We start from the raw sequence: 25,500 nt of genomic DNA, 5'->3' as shown, positions 1-25,500 counted from the left end.
GGTCTATACAAGGGCGATGTACTTGAGGACAATATTATGGAAATGGAAGAGGATGTAGATGAAGATGAAATGGGAGATATGATACTGCGTGAAGAGTTTGACAGAGCACTGAAAGACCTGAGTCGAAACAAGACCCCCGGAGTAGACAATATTCCATTGGAACTACTGACGGCCGTGGGAGAGCCAGTCCTGACAAAACTGTACCATCTGGTGAGCAAGATGTATGAAACAGGCGAAATACCCTCAGACTTCAAGAAGAATATAATAATTCCAATCCCAAAGAAAGCAGGTGTTGACAGATGTGAAAATTACCGAACTATCAGCTTAATAAGTCACAGCTGCAAAATACTAACACGAATTCTTTACAGACGAATGGAAAAACTAGTAGAAGCCAACCTCGGGGAAGATCAGTTTGGATTCCGTAGAAACACTGGAACACGTGAGGCAATACTGACCTTACGACTTATCTTAGAAGAAAGATTAAGGAAAGGCAAACCTACGTTTCTAGCATTTGTAGACTTAGAGAAAGCTTTTGACAATGTTGACTGGAATACTCTCTTTCAAATTCTAAAGGTGGCAGGGGTAAAATACAGGGAGCGAAAAGCTATTTACAATTTGTACAGAAAGCAGATGGCAGTTATAAGAGTCGAGGGACATGAAAGGGAAGCAGTGGTTGGGAAGGGAGTAAGACAGGGTTGTACCCTCTCCCCGATGTTGTTCAATCTGTATATTGAGCAAGCAGTAAAGGAAACAAAAGAAAAATTCGGAGTAGGTATTAAAATTCATGGAGAAGAAATAAAAACTTTGAGGTTCGCCGATGACATTGTAATTCTGTCAGAGACAGCAAAGGACTTGGAAGAGCAGTTGAACGGAATGGACAGTGTCTTGAAAGGAGGATATAAGATGAACATCAACAAAAGCAAAACAAGGATAATGGAATGTAGTCTAATTAAGTCGGGTGATGCTGATGGAATTAGATTAGAAAATGAGGCACTTAAAGTAGTAAAGGAGTTTTGCTATTTGGGGAGCAAAATAACTGATGATGGTCGAAGTAGAGAGGATATAAAATGTAGGCTGGCAATGGCAAGGAAAGCGTTTCTGAAGAAGAGAAATTTGTTAACATCCAGTATTGATTTAAGTGTCAGGAAGTCATTTCTGAAAGTATTCGTATGGAGTGTAGCCATGTATGGAAGTGAAACATGGACGATAAATAGTTTGGACAAGAAGAGAATAGAAGCTTTCGAAATGTGGTGCTACAGAAGAATGCTGAAGATTAGATGGGTAGATCACATAACTAATGAGGAAGTATTGAATAGGATTGGGGAGAAGAGAAGTTTGTGGCACAACTTGACCAGAAGAAGGGATCGGTTGGTAGGACATGTTCTGAGGCATCAAGGGATCACCAGTTTAGTATTGGAGGGCAGCGTGGAGGGTAAAAATCGTAGAGGGAGACCAAGAGATGAATACACTAAGCAGATTCAGAAGGATGTAGGTTGCAGTAGGTACTGGGAGATGAAAAAGCTTGCACAGGATAGAGTAGCATGGAGAGCTGCATCAAACCAGTCTCAGGACTGAAGACCACAACAACAACAACCCACGTATACTATTTTATTTCTATAAAAAAAGGTAATGTTAGAGGAGGGTGACTCATTATAAGGCGTGCTACACAGAATGTGTCTTTTTCCGCTAATATCCTTTTAACGATAGTTTTTATTGCTCGGATTCTCGTCTCAAAGCCCGGTTGCAGAAACAGCGCTTTCTGCTCGTATCTAAAAATGACTCATAAAAGGGTACAATTTCCGAGACCCGGTGGCCAGATGTAATTACTGAAATGCGCTGCTGAAATACGTCCCGGAGCCCGCATCCCGACAACGGCCTCTAGCGCTGTAGGGGGACTGCAGCGAAAAGGCGGAGGAGCGCTTTGTAGCGACTTCCCTCCTCTCCGTGTGGCACCGCCGCCTTTGCGGGTCTTGTCAGCCCTGTAGCCAGCAGAATGCAGTCCTCTACTTCCAGGCGCCCTTACCCTTCTAAGCAGATACATTTCTGCAGCCGACAGAGAGATATTTGTCTTGGTAAAAGGAATACTATTTTGGAAAATCACGTTGGGTGAAAGTAAGGGACACCTCACATCGGTAACTTTAATACTAATCAAAAAAAAATCATCTCACGAGATTGTAAGTGATAAAACTGAGTAATAATGCTGGATACGTAAAGTTTTTGGGTGCGTTGTTCTTTTAGTTGTTGCCTGTCCGAAGACTGATTTGATGCACAGAGGATGAACAAAAATATGGAAACACTGCGGGAAACGCATGATTGAGCATAAATGCAGATGCTAGCCAAGCCTCGCCCCAAAAATGAGATCTACAGGAAGTGCAAAATGGCTAAGCAGGCATAGCTAGAGGACAAATGTAAGGATTTAGGGGCATATATCACAAGGGGTAAGGCAGATACTGCTCACAGGAAAATTAGAGAGCTCTTTAGAGGGTGTATACAAGGACTATGTACAGTCCAGCCAGATCGATTTTTCTCGCCAAATAGAACGAGGAAAGTGCTCTGCAGGAAGAATTCGAGTTAGAGGTGGGCTTGATATATGACCCTGGAATTACTGACTAAAAGTAAATAAGGAAAATACTTTTTGTGATCAAAATTTTTTTTCAAACATAACTTTTGGGCCACCATATTGGATTTTCCATTTTCATCTTACAGATTTGTTTTCACCGACATCAAAAATATATTAATAACATGTGGTTTTTATGCAACTTGAACTAATAATACATATAAAAGTTTCCCCTAAACTTTAAAAATGTTTTTTCTAGAGAGACAGTTTGTCAAAAGTGTATGCAGCATAAAGTAAAAACGGTCCATCCTATTAACTTCTATCTTTGACCCTTGAAAAGTAAACACTTTTCTTGGGAGCTTATACCTATAATATATTAAAGTTGCTAGTATCAAATACTTTTTGTAAAGCAGTGAAGAGTGAGCAAAACCACCAAAACACGAACTCAAAGTTTGAGTTAGCACTATATAGTTAAATTTAAGTTTATTTCATTGTGATTAGGTATAAGCTCCCATAAATTTAATCTAGTATCAACTGATGTTATCCATTTTTGATTTCAGATTACTCCCGAGTGACGACAATGCACGCAGTCTGCGTGCTTCAAACTCGCATTCCCTTGATCAAACTATAATTACGGCCGCCTTTATTTATGTATTGAAAATCTAAAATAAACTTCAAAGTGTGATCAATATTAATCCCTAAACAGGTGCTTTGTATGACTTTTCACTGTCTCAAAAAAAAAAAAAAAAAACCTGGCTTTGCCTGTTGTTTGGTCATTTGAGCGAGAATCTGGTAGTACACGCCGAAGGATTTTAATTAGACTGAACCGGTCACGAAAGCCAACGTGAGGGTTGCCCAGAAAGTAATGCACCGCATTTTTTATCTCAGCCGAAAACGACGCTACGAATGCGAAACATTGCGTATGTATGATTTGAAGTCTCCTGAGTGGGCGGTCCAAGTTTCTGTCACTTCCGACAGATAGCGTAGCTGCAGGACAGTTTCAAAATGGCGTCTGTAGGTGATGTACGTTAGAAGCAACGTAGCGTCATTGAATTTCTCATTGCACGGAAAGAACCTGTGGGGAAGATTCACAAACGCTTGTGCAAAGTCCATGGAGCATCCGCTGACGACAGAAATACAGTTAGTCGCTGGGCACGGAGGGTGAGGTCATCATTAGGCGGTTCGGCGGGGCTCCACGATTTGCAGCGGTCAGGGAGAGCTGACACACCCGACCTAGCTACCTCGGACTTCCACTTGTTTGGGCCATTAATGGGTGTCGTTCGTAGAAGATATTTTGAGGACGATGAGGGGACGATGAGGGGGTGATTCGCACAGTGGAGCACTGGATCCACCACCAGGACAAGGATTGGTACCGACAGGTCATACGAGCCCTTGTTTAGCGCTGGAGGAAGGCCACAGAACAGGACGGAGATTATGTGGAAAAATAGGGCATGTAGATAAAACACTATTCTTTCGTGTGTGTGGTTCTCGTTGTGTGCAATAAAGAGTAGTTGAAGAAAAAATAATGCGGTGCATTACTTTGTGGGCACCCCAAGTATTTGTAAAATTGGTTTTGACCTATGACTGTGTAAGTGAGTGAGTGTGTGACGTGTCGGCAGATTGCTGGGCTTCCGGAGGGCTATGCCGGTGTCGGGGCGCGTGCTGAACATGACGAGCGAGCTGTACGAGCTGGCGGACGGCGAGCTGCTCAAGACGTTCTTCGTGTCGCCGTCGGACAACCTGTGCTTCCACGGGCGCTGCTCGTACTATTGCGACACGGCGCACGCCATCTGCGGCAACCCGGACACGCTGGAGGGCAGCTTCGCCGCCTTCCTGCCCGACAAGGCGGTCGCGCCGCGCAAAGTGTGGAGACACCCATGGCGCCGCTCCTACCACAAGCGCCGGAAGGCCCAGTGGGAGAACGGTGAGTAGCCGGCCGGCCGCTGCCTGCTCCCTAAAGCAGGACACAACAGTGTCCGCAACCCCTGTGTGCTGCACAATCCTTGAATGCTCATAAATTAAGAATAGTGCTGATACACGGTGATGCAACGCTCTGGTGTGCGGTTTGCGGGTTTAAATCACCTCGGGGTATGACCGTGCGGTCCATTTAACCTGCGCTCGTCGCACGTTGGCGCTGGCAGCAGTCCACATATGCAGAGGTGTGTTGATGCATGTCAGAGTACAGCGCAGCGAGTAAGTGTGCAGACGTTTTCAGATGTGCTAATGGTGACTAATGGCTCAAAGAACACTTATTCATGACGTTACGAGGGGTAGAATACTAGGGCGACTGGAGGCTGGTCAAACACAGTAGGTGGCCCTCCGTGTGTCACTAAGTGTGCTCTCAAGTTTATGGCAACGATTCCAGTAGACGGGAAACGTGTCCAGGCGCTACAGTACCGGACGTTCACAGTGTACAACACCACAAGAAGACCGATATCTCACCAACAGTGCCCGCAGACGGCCACGGAGTACTGCAGGTAGCCTTGCTCGGGACCTTACCGCAGCCACTGGAACGGTTGTCTCCAGACACACAGTCTACAGACGACTGAACAGACATGGTTTATTCGCCTGGAGACTTGCAAGGTGGATTCCACTGACCCCTGGCCACAGGAGAGCCCGTAAAGCCTGGTGTTAGGAACACACTACATGGCCATTGGAACAATGGTCTCAGGTTATGTTGTAATGTTGTAACTTTATTTTGGTATGCTGATATCGGTGCTAATTGACAATGAAAGTGGGTTAAAAGCCGTGATCTGTCTGGGGACGTTAACCGTGGATTACTGGGCAACTGTTTCATCAGATATTTAGTCTAGGTTTACCAAGCAGACTAACATTAATGATAATCTTTTAATAGTCATACAAAACCGGTAATATATATATATATATAAAAAGAGAATTTAAATAAAAAGAAAGAAATCAGTTTATATTTGGAAATTTATTTTAAGATTGTTCATTGAAATCTCAGCATATTATACGTGAGTTATAACTCAGCTGGTGCCTTATTTACGATTGAAAAATGTGAGATTGTAATCTTACGGAACACACAAAATATGGAGCCAAGATTGGGAGACTGCATACGACACTGCATTCATAAAATAACTCACGAAGAACATTGAAACATAAGCAAGAAGAAATTAACCACAACCAACAGATTCAGTTTTTACCCAAAGAAATTACGTTCATACCACAATCCTGTCCGTCATGTAATTACCACACACTGGTATACTAAATTCATATTAACTCTTTGTGAAGTCTTCGCAAAAAGAATAGCTGAGGGCTACTTTGATGATTACACCACATGCTCCACGTGGTCAACTTGGTTTACACAAAGCGTACAACTCCACAATAATTTTGATAGTTAAAATACATTAGATCGAAAAGCAATTGACAAAAGCAAAACCTTGAACTGGTTACTAACGTCTTACTATTAACCTGATGGGTCAAACAGTTATATAAGCACGTGGTAGTGGTCTCGCAAAGTACACCCCACGTGGACTGAACATAAAGAAAAGTTGCTATATTGAAAATATAGTCAAGACGAGACGTTATAATCACACAAGCATTCGCATTTAAGATTGATGAACTTAGTTAGAGTTACTGATCAACACGTGGTTCCACTTTACTCACAAAGTAGTAACAAAGCAACAACCGGAAAATAATATGAACTTCACACGAGAATTACACTACGCTGCAATTTAAGATAACCTTAGATATTTTAGAGTTAAAACCGAAATTAAGATGATTAAATTTTCAGTTAGGCTGAACTTAACAAATCCATTGTCCTATGGACTTAGCAGACACGCGCTTAGCCGGAGATCTTACCACTTCAGACGCTCGCCACGGCCACCCTGCAACTGCCTACTGCCGAGCGTGTTTCCTGAGGGTGGCTCACAAAGACAAACGGAAGTGGCCAGAGGGGCAGCTTCCTATACCAACATGACAACGGACGGACAGAACCATACTAAGGATAGAAACCTCTCTGCTTTAAGAAAGCGTAGCTACCTGTTCCGACGTTGGTCCCACTGTTCTCTAGCAGACAGCCTTGTCTGCTACCCTCAAGCATGCAACTACAAACACATTTGATCACTCATCCTCTCACACAGAAGGGAAGGGGGATGACAGTATCTTATCATATACAGTATATAACAGAAAGCGGATGTAGGTTCCGTATGAGACTGTGTGACATGAATTACATATAAACTGTGTTTTAAAGTGTAGTAGTGTGACAGATCGTTCTTGTTTACGTGTAAAAGTAACACGTTCCACTACTCAGTCTCCTCCCAGATAGTCAGAAACGCCACAGTAAATTTAGGAGAGGAATTTACTCCATAAATGACAACAGATTTAAGAAATTAAACATGAAAGGAATCCAACAGAGACCTTTCAATGTTCACCGACGAGTCCAGGTATAGAATGAGATTTTCACTCTGCAGCAGGAGAGCTTCTGTAAAGTTTGGAAGGTAGGAGACGAGGTACTGGCAGAAGTAAAGCTGTGAGGACGTGGCGTGAGTCGTGCTTGGGTAGCTCAGTTGCTAGAGCACTTGCCCGTGAAAGGCAAAGGTCCCGAGTTCAAGTCTCGGTCCGGCACACAGTTTTAATCTGCCAGGAAGAGTCCAGGAATAGTCTGAACAGTGATTTTCGCCGGGTTTTCATCTGCCGTGAACCAGGAACCAGATACCAACCCCTTAATGTCCTGGAAAGGGACCTTTATGGAGGTCGTAGTTTGATGGTGTGGGGTGGGATTATGATTGGTGCACGTACACCCCTGCATGTCTTTGACAGAGGAACTGTAACAGGTTCGGTGCATCGGGACATCATTTTGCACCAGTACGTCCGCCTTTTCAGGGAGGCAGTGGGTCCCGCCTTCCTCCTGATGGATGATAACGCAAGGCCCCACCGAGCTGCCATCGTGGAGGAGTACCTTGAATCAGAAGATATCGGGCGAATGGAGTGGCCTGCCTGTTCTTCAGACCTAAATCCCATCAAGCACGTCTGGGATGCTCTCGGTCTGCACGTCTTCAAACCCCTACAACACTTCAGGAGCTCCGGCAGGAACTGGTGCAAGAATGGGCAGCTATACCCCACCTGCTGCTCGAACACCTGATCCAGAGTATGCCAACCCGTTGTGCGGCCTGTGTACGTGTGCATGGTGATCATATCCCATATTGATTTCGGGGTACATGTGCAGCAAACAGTGGCGTTTTGTAGCACATGTGTTTCGGGACTGCTTTCTCAACTTACCACCAATACCGTGGACTTACAGATCTGTGTCGTGTGTGTACCCTATGTGCCTATGCTATTAGCGGCAGTTTTGTGTAGTGCCACGTTGTGTGGCACCACATTCTGCAATTATCCTTAATTTATGAGCATGAATGTATTCTCAGTTCGAATATCATAAACTTTCTTGAGACTGAGGAGCTTATTTCCACGAATCAGCATGGTTTTAGAAAGCATCTCTCATGCGAAATTCAGTTTGCCCTTTTCTCACATGATATACTGAGAACTATAGATGAAGGGCAACAGGCAGATTCCGTATTTCTGGACTTCCGGAAAGCATATGACACGGAGCCCCATTGCAGGTTGTTAACGGAGGTACGAGCGTATGGAATAAGTTCACAGATATGTGAGTGGCTCGACGATTTCTTAAATAATAGAATCCAGGACGTTGTCCTCGACGACGAGTGTTCATCAGAGACCAGGGTATCGTCTGGTGTGCCCCAGCAAAGTGTGATAGGACCGATGTTGTTCTCTGGACACATAAATGATTTGGTGGTCAGGGTGGGCACCAGTTTGCGGTTATTTGCTGATGATGCCGTGGTCTGCGGTAAGGTGTCGAAGTTGAGTGGAAATGGAAATGAGCGTTTGGCGTCATCGGCCGGGAGGCCCCTTACGGGGCACTCCGGCCGCCTTGGTGCAGGTCTTACTACATTCGGCGCCACATTGGGCAACCTGCTCGCCGGCTGGGGATGAAATGATGATGAAGACAGCACAAGACCCAGTCCCTGAGAGGAGAAAATCCCCGACCCAGCCGGGAATAGAAGCCGGGCCCGCACGACGGCTACCCGTCACGCTGACCACTCAACTATCGGGGCAGACATCGAAGTTGAGTGAATGCAGACGATTTAGACAAAATTTCCACTTGGTGTGATGAATGGCAGCTAGCTCTAAATGTAGAAAAATGTGACTTAATGCGGATGAGTAGGACGATCAAACCTGTAATGTTCAGATACAATACAACTAGTGTCCTGCTTGACACAGTGAAGTCATTTAAATATCTGGGCATAACGTTGCAAAGCGATATGAGGTGGAACAAGCATGTGAGAGTTGCGGTGGGAAACGCGAATAGTCGACTTCGATTTATTGGGAGAATTTTAGGAAAGAGTGGTTCACCTGTAAAGAAGGCCGCAGATAGGACCCTCGCGCGACCTGTTCTTGAGTATTGTTCGAGTGTTTGGGATCCGTACCAGGTCGAATGAAGGAAGACATCGAAGCAATTCAGAGGCGGGCTGCTAGATTTGTTACCGATAGGTTCGAAAAACACCTAAGCGTTATGCAGATGCTTCGGGGACTCAAATGGGAATCCCTGGAGGGAAGGCGACGTTCTTTTCGAGAAACACTGTTGAGAAAATTTAGAGAACCGGAATTTGAAGCTGACTGCTGAACGAATCTACTGGCGCTAACATACATGGCGCGTAAGGACCACGAAGATAACATACGAGAAATTAGGGCTCATACAGAGGCATACAGACAGTCGTTTTCCCCTAGCTCTATTTGTCTGTGGAACAGGAAAGGAAATTACAAGTAGTGGTACAGGTCACCCTCCGCCGCGCACCGTATGGTTCCTTGTGGAGTATCTATGTAGATGTAGATATTGTTACCAGAGGATAGTGTACCTACGGCGGACTTCAGTCTAGTGACTGATTTCAGATCCACGTGAAGCACTGCGCAACTAGAAACCGTCATAAGCATTTCTCGCCGTTTCCTACCGTTTTTTTGTGATTAGACATGAGTTATGTTTTGCACAGCATTTCCCGTTCTATAAGTTTAACCCTTTGACTAACAACGGTACATACACTGATGAGTCAAAACATTAAGGCTACATGCTTAATAGCCTGTTTTTCCGTCTTTGGAACGAAATATATCACTGATTCTGTGTATCACGGATCCGACAGTTTGTTGGTAGGTTTGTGGAGGTCTGTGGCGTCAGACATCTACCCATAGGTCATGTAATTCGCTTAAATAACAGGCCGCTGATTTGCGTACGCCGTGATGGCGCCCGATAGCGACCCATATGGATTCCATAGGATTTATATCAGACGAATTTGGTCGCCATCAGCGTGAGTTCATTATAATGCTCATCAAACCACAGTAGCATCGTTATAGCTACGAGATAAGGGCAATTATACTGCTGAAAGATGACATCGCCTTCGGGGAAGACATCAAGCTTTAAGGGATGCAGGTAGTTCGCTGCTGTCAGCGTCTCTTCAATTACTACTACAGGACCTATGCAAGCGCAGGAGGAAGTTTCCCATAGATTAATGCTGCTCCCACCAGCCTGCGCCCGTTCACCTCGATGACGGCGTTTGTGGAGACGACAATCGACCTAGTGTAGCAAAAATGTTATACCCTCGAAGAGTCGACACGTTTCCATTGATCGATGGTCAAATTCCAATGGTCCCGTGCCCACTGCAATCGTACCTGGCGATGTCTTTAGGTCAACATGTGAACAAAACAGGTAGGGGTGGTCAGCTGTGGAGCTCAGTTTCAACAACGTACGGTGTGCTCCGAAACACTTGTGCGTGCAGCATTGGACTCTTTCGGCAGAGATGCCACAGATCACCATCTGTTCTAGCTTACAGAGCAGACTAGCCTCCGAACATCACTTTCTGTCAAGAATCGTGGACGTCCAACCATTTAGCGTCCAGTGGTAGTTTCACTGTCCGTCTACTTTCTTCCGCAGATGCTCATGACGGTAGCAGGCGAACATTCGACCAGCTTCGCCGTTTTCGAGATACTCGTTCATAGGCTCTGCCTAGTAATAATCTGCCGTTTGTCAGTCTCCGTGGGTTTCCCCATTTGCAGCCCATATCTTCGCTAGGGTGATACCCCGTCCATGTCTGCTTACAAACTTTTGTTACCTAGACACCTGCCCGCAACGCCACCAGGCGGCATCCAACGTCGCGGTGGCTGATCAGTGAATGTGTTCCAAGATAGGTTATCATAGAACCAACCGAAACCTCTTGCTTCTTATTGCTATGTATCAATGTCCCACAGGAAGCCTACTAATGATTAGCAGAATTCTTACGATTACAGACTGCGCCTGTAGGATGTGCTGTTCTCATTGTTTACTCTCGTTGCTGTGTTGTCACATCGAAATAGTTGGCACCCCATTACCTGATTCGCAAAGTGGACTGCCTTCGCACCTCTCCGGACACATTGTGTCAATGAATTGCCCCCTCGCATTCGCCCTCGCCACACACAAATGAAACCCATACTGAGAACCTGTAGTGTGAGTTATAAACTTGGAAAGATGCTCGGTCCACTGGCGTGTGTCTGTTTTCAGTATGTCTTGCAGTTTTTGTGCAGTTGTCTTTTGAAACCATGGAGTTGCTTACACTATGTGATCAAAAATATCCGGACAGCTGGCTGAAAATGACTTACAAGTTCGTTGCGTCCTCCATCGGTAATGCTGGAATACGGTGTTGGCCCACCCTTAGCCTTGATGGCAGCTTCCACTCTCGCAGGCATACGTTCAATCAGGTGTTGGAAGGTTCCTTGGGGAATGGCAGCTCATTCTTGATGGAGTGCTGCACTGAGGAGAGGTATCGAAGTTGGTCGGTGAGACGTGGCACGAAGTCGGCGATTCAAAACATCCCAAAGTGTTCTGTAGGATCCAGGTCAGGACTCTGTACAGCCGAGTCCATTACAGGGATGTTATTGTCGTCTAACCACTCTTCCAAAGGCCGTGCATTATGAACTGGTGCTCGATCGTGTTGAAAGATGCAATCGCCATCCCCGATTTGCTTTTCAACAGTGGGAAGCAAGAAGGTGCTGAAGACATCAATGTAGGCTTGTGCTGTGAAAGTGCCACGCAAAACAACAAGGGATGCAAGCCCCCTCCACGAAAAACACGACCACACCATAACACCACCACCTCCGAACTTTACTGCTGGCACAATACACGATGGCGGATACCGTTCACCGGGCATTCGCCATACCCACACGCTGCCATCGGATCGCCACGTTGTGTACCGTGATTCGTCACTCCACACAACGTTTTTCCACTGTTCAATCGTCCAAGGCGTCGTTTGGCATTTACTGCCGTGCTGTGTGAGCAGCCGCTCGACCACGAAATCCAAGTTTTCTCACCTCCCTCCTAACTACCGTAGTACTTGCAGTGGATCCTGATGCAGTTTAGAATTCCTGTGTAATGGTCTGAAAAGATGTCTGCCTATTACACATTACGACCCTCTTCAACTGTCGGCGGTCTCTGTCTGTCAACAGACGAGATCCGCCTATATGCTTTTGTGCTGTACGTGTCCCTTCACGTTTCCACTTCACTATCACATCGGAAACTGTGGACCTAGGGATGTTTAGCAGTGTGGAACTCTCGCGTACAGGCGTGTGACACAAGTGACACCCAATCACATGACCACGTTCGAATTCTGTGAGTACCGCGGAGGGCCCCATTCTCCTCTCTCAGGATGTCTAATGACTACTGAGGTCGCTAATATGGAGTACCTGGCAGTAGCTGACAGCACACAGCACCTAATATGAAAAACATAGGTTTTTAGGGGTGTCCGGATACATTTGATCACATAGTGTATGGATAATTCTGTCTGTCCTAAGCCCCCACGCCCACCCCCGAATGACTTGCTAAACTAAACTGCAGAAAATATTCTTTTCATAATATTACTTCTGTCTTAGAAATTAATTAAAATAACCATACATTAATGTTTTTGAAATAAAACTGTTAGCCAAAGGGTTAAGTGCTGTAAATACAAGGTTTATCATAATTAATGGCTCAAACGCATACAGTTGAAAGTATACAGTACTAGAAGCAAAAAAGTCTCGGTAGATATGGGCTCTAAGACACATAAACAGCTAGAGCGCGTCTTCGATACTGTTAAATTAACCTCTTCTAACGTAAGTTCTCCTTTTTCCATATTTTGAAAGGTGGTAGTATGAATCAAAACAAGAAAAAAGGAGCTGTAAACAAGAGCTCTAAAATGTATATCTTAAGAGCTATGAACACTTGCTCCTCTTCCATACTATGAAAAATATCTGCTCTACCGAAGAAATATCCACAGCTCGTAACGATGCCATGTAGAGCCCATATTAGCTGCACATTTTTTCCTTATTTTGTTCATACTGCCCCCTCCAAAAATACGGAAACCATGGAGTCTGCAGTAGAGTAGACGTGTTTCACAGTGTCGAAGATAAACAGGCGCACTGGTACCTCGACACAGAAGAAGGTCTTTCATCGTGTAACATGTGATACTTGCAAATGAACTGAGTTTATTTAATTTCTTAACAATTTTATCTGTGCTGAAAAAGAAAATTTATTTTAGCTTCCAGTAGCTTCTACTTCTTAACGTACTTAACTTCTAAGTGGTTTTTGATAACACTTCCGCTTAATCTGATTTCACGTGATAATTATTGGTGTGTAGTAGAGTAATAACGTAACAGATAGGCTAAGATTTTATCGATTGCAATGATTTTAAATTTGAATATAATGTTTGTTCCTAGATACACACAATTTTGTATCTTGGAACATGTTTTTGTATATGGAAAAGCCTTCTTTTTCTGGAGTAATGATTGTAATTTAATAAAAAATTCAGTACAGCATTTAAAAATGAATAAGGAATCTATTAAACCTCTGTTGCAGGGCTGGCTAGAAGCGAAAATTTGTACCAAGTTACAGCGTTCCACCCTAGAGGTCGCATCTCAGCCCCCAAGTCCCCACTAGCAGCTAAAGCAGAAGTTGACTCACACACTTTGAGAGTTATGAAGTCACTCATAGAAAATCATTTCTCAAGTAACACACCTGTCTCTTTTGACAAACAGTAAGGATAACGAATTAAAATATTAATGCAACCTGACGCTTTGCCAACTGACGCTCAATCACCCCCCTGCTTGTGGTGCGGTTCTGCTATCCCCTTCGTTTTAAATACGGACTACAACTTTTAGCGCGCTATTTGTTTACGACTTGACGTGAATGATGAGGAGTGGTTCTAAGGCAGTTACCTTTCGGCAACCACTTCGTAAAAAGAATCTTTATCACCCGAGGATGCGTCTTCAGTTGACGCGAAACCTGTCGTGACTTTTAATAAAAAATATTCTATAGCCAGTGCGGATGATTTCTTTCAAAACCCTAAATAATGAGTATCAGGTTTTTAACTCGAAAATTACTGTAAAATACTATCTTCGTCTTTTACCAAAAACCTCCCTTGATGTGACTCCCATCTCCCTTGAGAGAGGGTATAACTGATATAGTCCGGCCAAGTGCCATGTGAGTTTTTTCTATCGATTTTTCGGGTCTAAATATGTAACTTCCTCCAAACCTAAAAATTCAAAATGAAACATCTCTTGAAAACAGATGGCTGTTTCAACACAAACTGTCGCACTCTCTCACGGGTAAAGTACGTTGTAACTAGCGGAAAAAAGTGTGCACAATATGAGTTGTCGTTCGGGCTTATTCACAGGGCCGTTTCCAGTGTTAATCTGATGGTCCATGAATTTTAATCGCAGGTAATATTTCAGAAGCAGGCGTTGCGTTTGTTAAAGAGTTTACAATTCAGATAGTCTGTGTTATCTGCTGCGATCATTTATAGTACGCTGTGGGGCCAGTGCCAACGAATCGGGATCGTACGATGTGTGATGCGACTTAATGGGTCATCGTAGGGCACAAAATTCTAGCGTTCTTTGATACCGGCTCCTGATTTACGTAATGGATTATTGGTGGTCGGCTCGCATCCAAATGCGTGTCGCTTCGCTCCGAATAGCGCTATTCAGCGCCATGTTCACGCGTTAAAGAATTCATTACACGCAAATGTCATTGCTTAGTCATAACAAAGCATTTGTATGTGAAATGCATAGCTACGAATAGATTCTTCGGTGTATGACGGCACTCGCCATATCTGCAGTTCGATTTATTGCTTTTCCGATGAAACAAATTTGCGTCCGCTATCTGTTCTAATTTCTTTCATGTTTTAGGACACTTTTTAATGATAATCGTACTGATTTTCATAGGTGCTTCTAGGTGCTTTCTCAGCGTCTCCGCACGCCTCAGTAAATGTGAAAACTAATACAGTGACTCTTATACCTAGCAATGTAGTGGGGAAAATCCTGGTTAACATATTGAGCTCGATTGCAAGTTCCACTAAATTATCCGGTTTTTATGAAACTGCTATGCTAAAAACATACTTTCATGTCATTTTGGTATGCTTTCCGGGATATTCATGTTTTGTGTTTTTTCCCTGATTTATGAAAACCTGAGTTGTCAATTGTCACGAAATAGACTGAACTTTGAGGGATAGAACAATGGTGCTGCAATTACTCTTTTATTTGTAAGCAAAGTTTTCACATTTCTCATCTACATGAAATTAAATACATTCCAAGGATAAATATTGAGGAACTTTTCATATACGGGAGTGCAACACAAACTCAAAATTTATGGTACATACATTATGTTGAGTCTCTTGAATTTAATGTACTTTCCACAGCTCCTAATTAATTGGTCACGGAGGTTATGCAAAAAATGAACAACCTAGAACACACTTTCATTTTTAAATCTGGACACTAGAATAAATGTCCTACAGTTGTAATTATTGTAGACTGTTAATATTACTGCACTTAAGACGTACGTTAAACGAATATTATAAAGAATTTATTCTATCTTATGTTACTAATAACACATACGTCAATGATTGGGCTTACAATGTATTTAATTAGTAGTATCATTTCACTGGCTAGTCATTCCTTAAACACGTGTATTATTCAATAGGGACACCTTTAGACAAAAAAAATCCTTTAAGATTGTTGTTAACGGTAGAATTCATTTTGTGAACTAGGCTTTTGGTTTGAAACGGGTACAAGGGGTGGTAGACGACTCCGACTTACAACGTACTTAGTAGGGTAGGGTAAGACAAGGCGAACAGTTTTATATAAGACACTTGTGATCTGTCAAGCCAGGAAACAAACCTCAAATTAGCCTGCAACAGCTGCCCAAGATACATCACATTTCCGCCTTGCTAGATTTTGGAATATACTCACGCCCGTTTTCGCCACCGGCTTAATCGAGCACTTAAAAATGGTAAAACTGGCGTTTGGATAAATTTTACCTCAGAGTTTCCTGAATTTTGTTGTTGTTTGTTGTTTTGACCTTCTGTCCGAAGATGATTGGATGCAGCTCTCCATGCCAATCTATCCCGTGCAAGCCTCTTGATCTCAGAATAACTACCGCAACTTACATCCTTCAGAATCTGCTTACGGTATTCACTCTTTCCTCCAATCCTAAACTGATTATCCCTCGATGTCTCAGAATGTGTCCTATCAATCGATCCCTTCTTCTAGTCGGGTTGTGGCAGAATTTTATTTTCTCCCCGTTTCCGTTCAGTAAGTCCTCATTAGCTATATGATCTACCCATCTAATAATCTTCAGCGTTCACCAGTAGAACCACATTTCAAAAACTTCTATTCTCTTCTTGTCTAAACTGTTTATCGTCCATGTTTCACTACCATAGTTCTACACTCCACACAAATACTTTCAGAAAAGAACATCCCAACACTTAAGTCTATATTCGATGCTAACAAATTTCGGAAAATCATTTCTTGCCATTCCAGAATGAGATTTTCACTCTGCAGCGGAGTGTGCGCTGATATGAAACTTCCTGGCAGATTAAAACTGTGTGCCCGACCGAGATTCGAACTCGGGACCTTTGCCTTTCGGGACCTTTGGAAGGTAGGAGACGAGATACTGGCAGAAGTAAAGCTGTGAGACCGGGCATGAGTCGTGCTTCGGTAGCTCAGATGGTAGAGCGCTTGCCCGCGAAAGGCAATGGTCCCGAGTTCGAATCTCGGTCGGGCACACAGTTTTAATCTGCCAGGAAGTTTCATATCAGCGCACACTCCGCTGCAGAGTGAAAATCTCATTCTGGAAACATCCCCCAGGCTGTGGCTAAGCCATGTCTCCGCAATATCCTTTCTTTCAGGAGTGCTAGTTCTGCAAGGTTCGCAGGAGAGCTTCTGTAAAGTTTGGAAGGTAGGAGACGAGATACTGCCAGAAGTAAGGCTGTGAGACCGGGCGTGAGTCGTGCTTCGGTAGCTCAGTTGGTAGAGCGCTTGCCCGCGAAAAGCAAAGGTCCCGAGTTCGAATCTCGGTTGGGCACACAGTTTTAATCTGCCAGGAAGTTTCGTATCAGCGCACACTCCGCTGCAGAGTGAAAATCTCATTCTGGAAACATCCCCCAGGCTGTGGCTAAGCCATGTCTCCGCAATATCCTTTCTTTCAGGAGTGCTAGTTCTGCAAGGTTCGCAGGAGAGCTTCTGTAAAGTTTGGAAGGTAGGAGACGAGATACTGGCAGAAGTAAAGCTGTGACACCGGGCGTGAGTCTTGCTTCGGTAGCTCAGTTGGTAGAGCGCTTGCCCGCGAAAGGCAAAGGTCCCGAGTTCGAATCTCGGTCGGGCACACAGTTTTAATCTGCCAGGAAGTTTCATTTCTTGCCATTACCAGTCTATAATTCGTATCATCTCTACTTCAGCCATCATCAGTTATTTTGCTGCCCAAATAGCAAAATTCATCTATGCTTTCAGTGTGTCGTTTCTTAGTCTAACTAGCGCAGCATCACTGATTTAATTTTACTGCATTTCATTATCCTTATTTTACCTTTGTTGATGTTCATCTTGTATCCATCTTTCAAGACACTGTCCATTACGTTCAACTGCTCTTCCAAGTCCTTTGCTGCCTCTGATAAAATTACAATGTCATCGTCAAATCCTAAATTTTTATTTCTTCTCCTTAAACTTTAATTTCTTCTACATTTTTTTCTGTTTCCTTTACTGCTTGCTCAGCCTACATACTGAATAATATCTGGAATAGGCTACAACCCTGTCTCACTCCCTTCTCAATCACTGCTGCCTTTTTATGGCCCTCGACTCTCAAAACTGCCCTCTGCTTCCTGTACAAGGTGTAAATAACGCTTCAGTCCCTGTATTTTACCCCTACTTCAGAAAAATGTTTAAATGTGTGTGATCGCCTAAGGGCACAAACTGCTGAGGTCATCGGTCGCTAGACTTACACACGACTTAAACTAACTTAGCTAAGAACAACACACGCACCCATAGCCGAGGGAGGACTCGAACCTCCTGCGGGAGGGGCTGCGCAATCCGTGACATGACGCCTCAAACCGCGCGGCCACTCCGCACAACGTTGCTACCTTCAGCATTTCAGAGAGCTTTCTATAAGTCTAAAAAATGCTGGCAACCTAAAATAAGTCGTTAGGTCGATACTGCTTCGATGCACCCACATTTCTCCGGAATCCAAACTGATCTTCCTCGAGGTTGGTTTCCACCATTTTTTTTCATTCTTCTGCAAAGAATTCGTGTTAATATTTTACAACCATCAATTATTAAACTGATAGTTCAGCACCTGCTTTCTTTGGAACTGAAATTACAACACTCTTCTTGAAGTGTGAGGGTATTTCACCTGTCTCATTCTTCCTGCACACCACATGGAAGAGTTTTGTCATGGCTGGCTCTCCCAAGGCTATCAAATAGGACTGACGGAATGTCATCTACTTCCGCGTCCTTGTTTCGACTTAGGTCTTTCAGCACTCTGTAAAATTCTTCTCGCAGTGTTATTTCTCCCTTATCCTCGTCATCTACATTCTCTTCCAATTCTATAATGTTGCCTGCAAGTTCGTCCCGCTTGTACAAACCCTCTGTGTACGCCTTCAACCTTTCAGCTTTCCTTTCTTTGCTTAGGACTGGTTTTCCTTCTGAACTCTTGATGGTCATACAGCTGCTTCTAATTTCTCCAAAGGTCTCTTTAATTTCCCTGTAGGAAGTATCTACTTTTCGCCTAGTGATATATGCGTCTACATTCCTACATTTGTCCTCTAGCTATTCCTCCGTAACCATTTTGCACTTCCTGTCAATCTCATTTTTAGAGGTCGTGAATTTTAGCAGCGTAAAATTCATAGTTAAAGCGTTTTGTTTCTCTGGCCTTCTTAGTATGAGACCACTGTGCTTATGTGCGATAGGTTTACATCGAATTGGAAACGTAATTAGATTTGGATAACATGTTCAAAAGTGTTTTTCCTTTCATTACCCTCATAGGTATCTTATTTCGAAAGCCGTTGGCGCAAGAAGACGAGGTGATATTTAACATCTGTATCTTAGGCGACTTTGGTTGGCAAGTTTGAGATTGTTTCACGGCTTCATAGCCACAAGTTTGTTATTCCAAGTTGTTCATCTAGACTTCCCCCACACCACTGTGATACGTTGCACATAGTTATTATTTACACCCTGAACTTTGTAGATACGACGAAGTTAATTAATGCAGGTACGAAGAAGCAACACATACTATACGCAATTCTTCAAAACGCTTTTACAGGACAATTTTAAAATTTTCACCACTCTTAACTCGTATTATCTCGATTTTAGACTCGGTAAATTTTGACATCAATTACTCTATAAAACATTATGCTACAGATTCTTCTTTTTTATGTCATTCATGCTTGACTGCATTTGCACTGAAAATAAAGATTTATTTAGGCAATTTTAGCATTTTGCAGAATGCTCCATCCAACGTAATTTATTATGAAAATGCAATACCAAGCATTCAGCAGTGCCACTCTTTACTGCTTGCATGTACTCATATTTTATGCATATGCTGTGTCTTTCAGAGACTTGTTATTCTTAGTCTGCTTTTTCTTCAACATTCCACACACTACTGAATGAAAACTTCTTCCATTCCAGTCGATTCTGTCCCATTCCAGCTGTCCTCTTAGTAGCAGTGAGCCATCTCTTTTGCGATCTTTCAACACTGATTTTGTGTCCCCGAGGTCTAAGGTGACTTTTGTATAGTTCCATCTTTTTGGAGAGAGCGTCGCTTTGTGGCCCAACGGAACTTCACTGTGATATCTCTCTCGAATATCTCCAGTAAACGTTTCCGGATATGTGAACGCGATTTTATGCTGGAATATAAATCAACATTTCGGTCGATGTTGCAGCGTGGTGTATGTTCGGCAACGACACGTTCACGCTGCACTGATTATACCTGAAGAACACTGCTTGCTAAAGTGGGTGGAATGTTGGTCTGTGTAGTAACATGACAATTAAAACCGTCTGGTATCATTACTCGTGAAAGGACATCAATATACAGAAAGCCACCTGTTGGAACGTTGCTGGTGAAATGTTCCCCCCAAATTCCAACCATAACCAAAACATGCAACATTTGACGAAACTCGATATCATCTTGTTAAGTGCTTCAGACTTCGCTGCAGCCACTAAAAGTTGGTGGCGCCATATGTATGTTTGAGTGTACATCTCATTAGAGGAGACTCAGTTTCAAAACGAAAATTCTAGTCTTAAAAATCACGAAAAAAGGTCTTCGGGTTTTGGTATTTATAAATGAAACATCCGGGTGATGATACATTTGCTTTATTTATACTTACGCAGCCGACCACAACTGTGATAAAGAACGTGCTAATCAACCAGAGTGACACAAAGGCAGGCTGACAAACCCAGCTCAATAATTCACAATTGTATCAACAATTAACAGTTAACAATTATGTTAACAATTAAGAATAGTTTTAAAAATTAACAAAAATATTCTCACTAATAGAAAAGGAGTTGCAGTTAGTTCATTACTTTGGAATGATTTCACAAGGCTTCTTGCATATATTTTTCATGTTTATTCTTATAACTAATAATAAAAATGGCTCTGAGCACTATGGAACTTAACATCTATGGTCATCAGTCCCCTAGAACTTAGAACTACTTAAACCTAACTAACCTAAGGACAGCACACAACACCCAGCCATCACGAGGCAGAGAAAATCCCTGACCCCGCCGGGAATCGAACCCGGGAACCCGGGCGTGGGTAGCGAGAACGCTACCGCACGACCACGAGATGCGGGCTAAACTAATAATATTATAACGTTTTTTTTTATATAGATATGTGATTTTTATCTGCTTTATACACATTTCTTTTGCAAATTTTCCTTTTTATTTTGTGCTTTTGTCAATCACACAAGCATAACTCCGTAATTATTTTTCAAATACAATCGTGTACAGTTTTATTTTTCCCTAACATCATTGTTTCTGTACGAATAATTGTGGTTTTTATTGCGTAGAACGATCAAGTACCCCGTACCTTACATTATCGACTTTCACATTCACAAAAACTAATATCAAATTGATGCAAAAAATTATCATCGAAAAAACTATCTACTCAAATTCATATCAAAAGCCAAACTCCAGAAAGAACAAGCTTTAGGTGAAGAAATCGCAGGAATAGGCTGCTTTACTAAACCTTTAGCTTAAATACAGCTCTAAATCCTAAATAAGTCAGTTACACTTTAGGGGCACGCCGCCGTAGGAAAACTCAGTCGCGAGGCCTCTATTAGACAGACTGTGGAGCGGACAGCTCAAATTGAAACGAACCCAAGCCAGGACCCGGGATGTAGGCTGTTTGTTAAGTGTACGTTCGTCAATCGGCTCCCGAGACGTGAACCTGTAGAAGTCGGTAGGAGGCGGAAGGCATCTGCACGTTATCATTCGTTTTTGGTTTCAGTCAGCGTTATCTACATCTACATCTACATCTATACTCCGCGAGCCACCTTACGGTGTGTGGCGGAGGGTACTTATTGTACCACTATCTGATCCCCCCTTTCCTGTTCCATTCACGAATTGTGCGTGGGAAGAACGACTGCTTGTAAGTCTCCGTATTTGCTCTAATTTCTCGGATCTTTTCGTTGTGATCATTACGCGAGATATATGTGGGCGGTAGTAATATGTTGCCCATCTCTTCCCGGAATGTGCTCTCTCGTAATTTCGATAATAAACCTCTCCGTATTGCGTAACGCCTTTCTTGAAGTGTCCGCCACTGGAGCTTGTTCAGCATCTCCGTAACGCTCTCGCGCTGACTAAATGTCCCCATGACGAATCGCGCTGCTTTTCGCTGGATCATGTCTATCTCTTCTATTAATCCAACCTGGTAAGGGTCCCATACTGATGAGCAATACTCAAGAATCGGACGAACAAGCGTTTTGTAAGCTACTTCTTTCGTCGATGAGTCACATTTTCTTAGAATTCTTCCTATGAATCTCAACCTGGCACCTGCTTTTCCCACTATTTGTTTTATGTGATCATTCCACTTCAGATCGCTCCGGATAGTAACTCCTAAGTATTTTACGGTCGTTACCGCTTCCAATGATTTACCGCCTATGGCATAATCGTACTGGAATGGATTTCTGCCCCTATGTATGCGCATTATATTACATTTATCTACGTTTAGGGAAAGCTGCCAGCTGTCGCACCATGCATTAATCCTCTGCAGGTCCTCCTGGAGTACGTACGAGTCTTCTGATGTTGCTACTTTCTTGTAGACAACCGTGTCATCTGCAAATAGCCTCACGGAGCTACCGATGTTGTCAACTAAGTCATTTATGTATATTGTAAACAATAAAGGTCCTATCACGCTTCCCTGCGGTACTCCCGAAATTACCTCTACATCTGCAGATTTTGAACCGTTAAGAATGACATGTTGTGTTCTTTCTTCTAGGAAATCCTGAATCCAATCACAAACCTGGTCCGATATTCCGTAAGCTCGTATTTTTTTCACTAAACGTAAGTGCGGAACCGTATCAAATGCCTTCCTGAAGTCCAGGAATACGGCATCAATCTGCTCGCCAGTGTCTACGGCACTGTGAATTTCTTGGGCAAATAAGGCGAGCTGAGTTTCACATGATCTCTGTTTGCGGAATCCATGTTGGTTATGATGAAGGAGATTTGTATTATCTAAGAACGTCATAATACGAGAACACAAAACATGTTCCATTATTCTACAACAGATTGACGTAAGCGAAATAGGCCTATAATTATTCGCATCTGATTTATGACCCTTCTTGAAAATGGGAACGACCTGCGCTTTCTTCCAGTCGCTAGGTACTTTACGTTCTTCCAGCGATCTACGATAAATTGCTGATAGAAAGGGGGCAAGTTCTTTAGCATAATCACTGTAGAATCTTAAGGGTATCTCGTCTGGTCCGGATGCTTTTCCGCTACTAAGTGATAGCAGTTGTTTTTCAATTCCGATATCGTTTATTTCAATATTTTCCATTTTGGCGTCCGTGCGACGGCTGAAGTCAGGGACCGTGTTACGATTTTCCGCAGTGAAACAGTTTCGGAACACTGAATTTAGTATTTCTGCCTTTCTTCGGTCGTCCTCTGTTTCGGTGCCATCGTGGTCAACGAGTGACTGAATAGGGGATTTAGATCCGCTTACCGATTTTACATATGACCAAAACTTTTTAGGGTTCTTGTTTAGATTGTTTGCCAATGTTTTATGTTCGAATTCGTTGAATGCTTCTCTCATTGCTCTCTTGACGCTCTTTTTCGCTTCGTTCAGCTTTTCCTTATCAGCTATGATTCGACTACTCTTAAACCTATGATGAAGCTTTCTTTGTTTCCGTAGTACCTTTCGTACATGATTGTTATACCACGGTGGATCTTTCCCCTCGCTTTGGACCTTAGTCGGTACGAACTTATCTAAGACGTACTGGACGATGTTTCTGAATTTTTTCCATTTTTGTTCCACATCCTCTTCCTCAGAAATGAACGTTTGATGGTGGTCACTCAGATGTTCTGCGATTTGTGCCCTATCACTCTTGTTAAGCAAATATATTTTCCTTCCTTTCTTGGCATTTCTTATTACACTTGTAGTCATTGATGCAACCACTGACTTATGATCACTGATACCCTCTTCTACATTCACGGAGTCGAAAAGTTCCGGTCTATTTGTTGCTATGAGGTCTAAAACGTTAGCTTCACGAGTTGGTTCTCTAACTATCTGCTCGAAGTAATTCTCGGACAAGGCAGTCAGGATAATGTCACAAGAGTCTCTGTCCCTGGCTCCAGTTCTGATTGTGTGACTATCCCATTCTATACCTGGTAGATTGAAGTCTCCCCCTATTACAATAGTATGATCACGAAACTTCTTCACGACGTTCTGCAGGTTCTCTCTGAGGCGCTCAACTACTACGGTTGCTGATGCAGGTGGTCTATAGAAGCATCCGACTATCATATCTGACCCACCTTTGATACTTAACTTAACCCAGATTATTTCACATTCGCATTCGCTAATAACTTCACTGGATATTATTGAATTCTTTACTGCTATAAATACTCCTCCACCATTGGCGTTTATCCTATCCTTGCGGTATATATTCCATTCTGTGTCTAGGATTTCGTTACTGTTCACTTCCGGTTTTAACCAACTTTCCGTTCCTAATACTATATGCGCACTATTTCCTTCAATAAGAGATACTAATTCAGGAACCTTGCCCTGGATACTCCTGCAGTTTACCAATATTACATTAACTTTTCCTGTTTTTGGTCTCTGAGGACGGACGTTCTTTATCAACGATGATAATGTCCTCTCTGGTAAGCCGTCAGGTATTTTATCGTTTCGCCCAAGGGGGGGTTCCTCTAACCTAAAAAACCCCCGTGTGCACGCCACACGTACTCTGCTACCCTAGTAGCTGCTTCCGGTGTGTAGTGCACGCCTGACCTGTCTAGGGGGGCCCTACAGTTCTCCACCCAATAACGGAGGTCGATGAATTTGCAACCATTATAGTCGCAGAGTCGTCTGAGCCTCTGGTTTAGACCCTCCACACGGCTCCAAACCAGAGGACCGCGATCGACCCTGGGTACTATGCTGCAGATATTAAGCTCAGCTTGTACTCCGCGTGCGATGCTGGTTGTCTTCACCAAATCAGCCAGCCGCCGGAAGGAACCAAGGATGGCCTCAGAACCCAAGCGGCAGGCGTCATTCGTTCCGACATGTGCTACTATCTGCAGCCGGTCACACCCAGTGCGTTCAATAGCTGCCGGAAGGGCCTCCTCCACATTACGGACGAGACCCCCCGGCAAGCACACCGAGTGCACACTGGCATTCTTCCCCGACCTACCCGCTATTTTCCTGAGGGGCTCCATAACCCGCCTAACGTTGGAGCTCCCTATAACTAATAGGCCCGCCCTCTGTGACTGTCGGGACCTTGCCGGAGAATCGGCCACTGGCCCAACAGGCGAGGCATCCTGTGGTGGCTCGGAAACGATGTCATCACCACTAGGAAGCACCCCGTACCTGTTGGAAAGGGGTAAGGCAGCTGCCACGCGGCCAGATCCCACCTTCGCCTTTCGGCCAGGCACGCGCGAGCCCACCACTGTCCGCCATTCACCCTGGAGTGATGGCTGACCGGTAAGATGCTCACTGCCGGAAGACGCAGCGACATCAGGGGTTCCATGTGATTCCAAGGCCACCGAAGTAGGCATAGGTCTCACCACAGTTGCCCCAACGCCACTACGAGCCGACGCCTGCGCCTCGAGCTCGATGAGCCTAACAGACAAAGCCTCCACCTGCCCCCGAAGAGTGGCCAATTCTCCTTGCGTCCGCTCACAACAACCACAGTCCCTACACATCTATCTGAAGTGTACTGCGTGTGTTTATCACTGTCGTCTTCTGTGTTATTGTTTTGTACCTCACTCTGTTTCGTACTGTTCCTTGTCCTTGTGAGGTTGTAGTGGTCTTCAGTCCGAACACTGGCTTGTTGCTGTTGCTGACTAGAAATGCTGAACTTCGAGATGTTGGCGGAGACCAAGCGCGTAGCGGTATTTCTCCGATAGTGACTACAGCGTGGAACATCAGCCATAACAAA

The 25,500-nt window shown here is 43.8% G+C and overlaps 1 protein-coding gene and 2 non-coding genes across 3 annotated transcripts in view; all 3 read left to right on the top strand.

Annotated features, from left to right (window-relative positions):
• The window catches only part of LOC124775271 (extracellular serine/threonine protein CG31145), a gene marked incomplete at its 3' end in the record, with an annotated part of 176,336 nt that overhangs the window by 120,168 nt on the left and 30,668 nt on the right, over nt 1–25,500 (top strand). The window contains exon 5 of the mRNA XM_047250107.1: nt 4,177–4,481. Within this exon, the coding sequence (XP_047106063.1) occupies nt 4,177–4,481 (305 nt within the window). The remainder of the gene's footprint in view (nt 1–4,176; nt 4,482–25,500) is intronic.
• Nucleotides 16,873–16,947, top strand: Trnar-gcg. Its single transcript has one exon. It is a non-coding gene; the product is annotated as a tRNA-Arg (tRNA).
• Nucleotides 17,173–17,247, top strand: Trnas-cga. Its single transcript has one exon. It is a non-coding gene; the product is annotated as a tRNA-Ser (tRNA).

This window comes from Schistocerca piceifrons, chromosome 2 (genome assembly GCF_021461385.2).
Source record: "Schistocerca piceifrons isolate TAMUIC-IGC-003096 chromosome 2, iqSchPice1.1, whole genome shotgun sequence".
Classification (NCBI taxonomy): Eukaryota; Metazoa; Arthropoda; class Insecta; order Orthoptera; family Acrididae; genus Schistocerca; species Schistocerca piceifrons.
The sequence above is the reverse complement of the archived record's forward strand: the minus strand, read 5'-3'. Positions and strand labels throughout refer to the sequence as shown.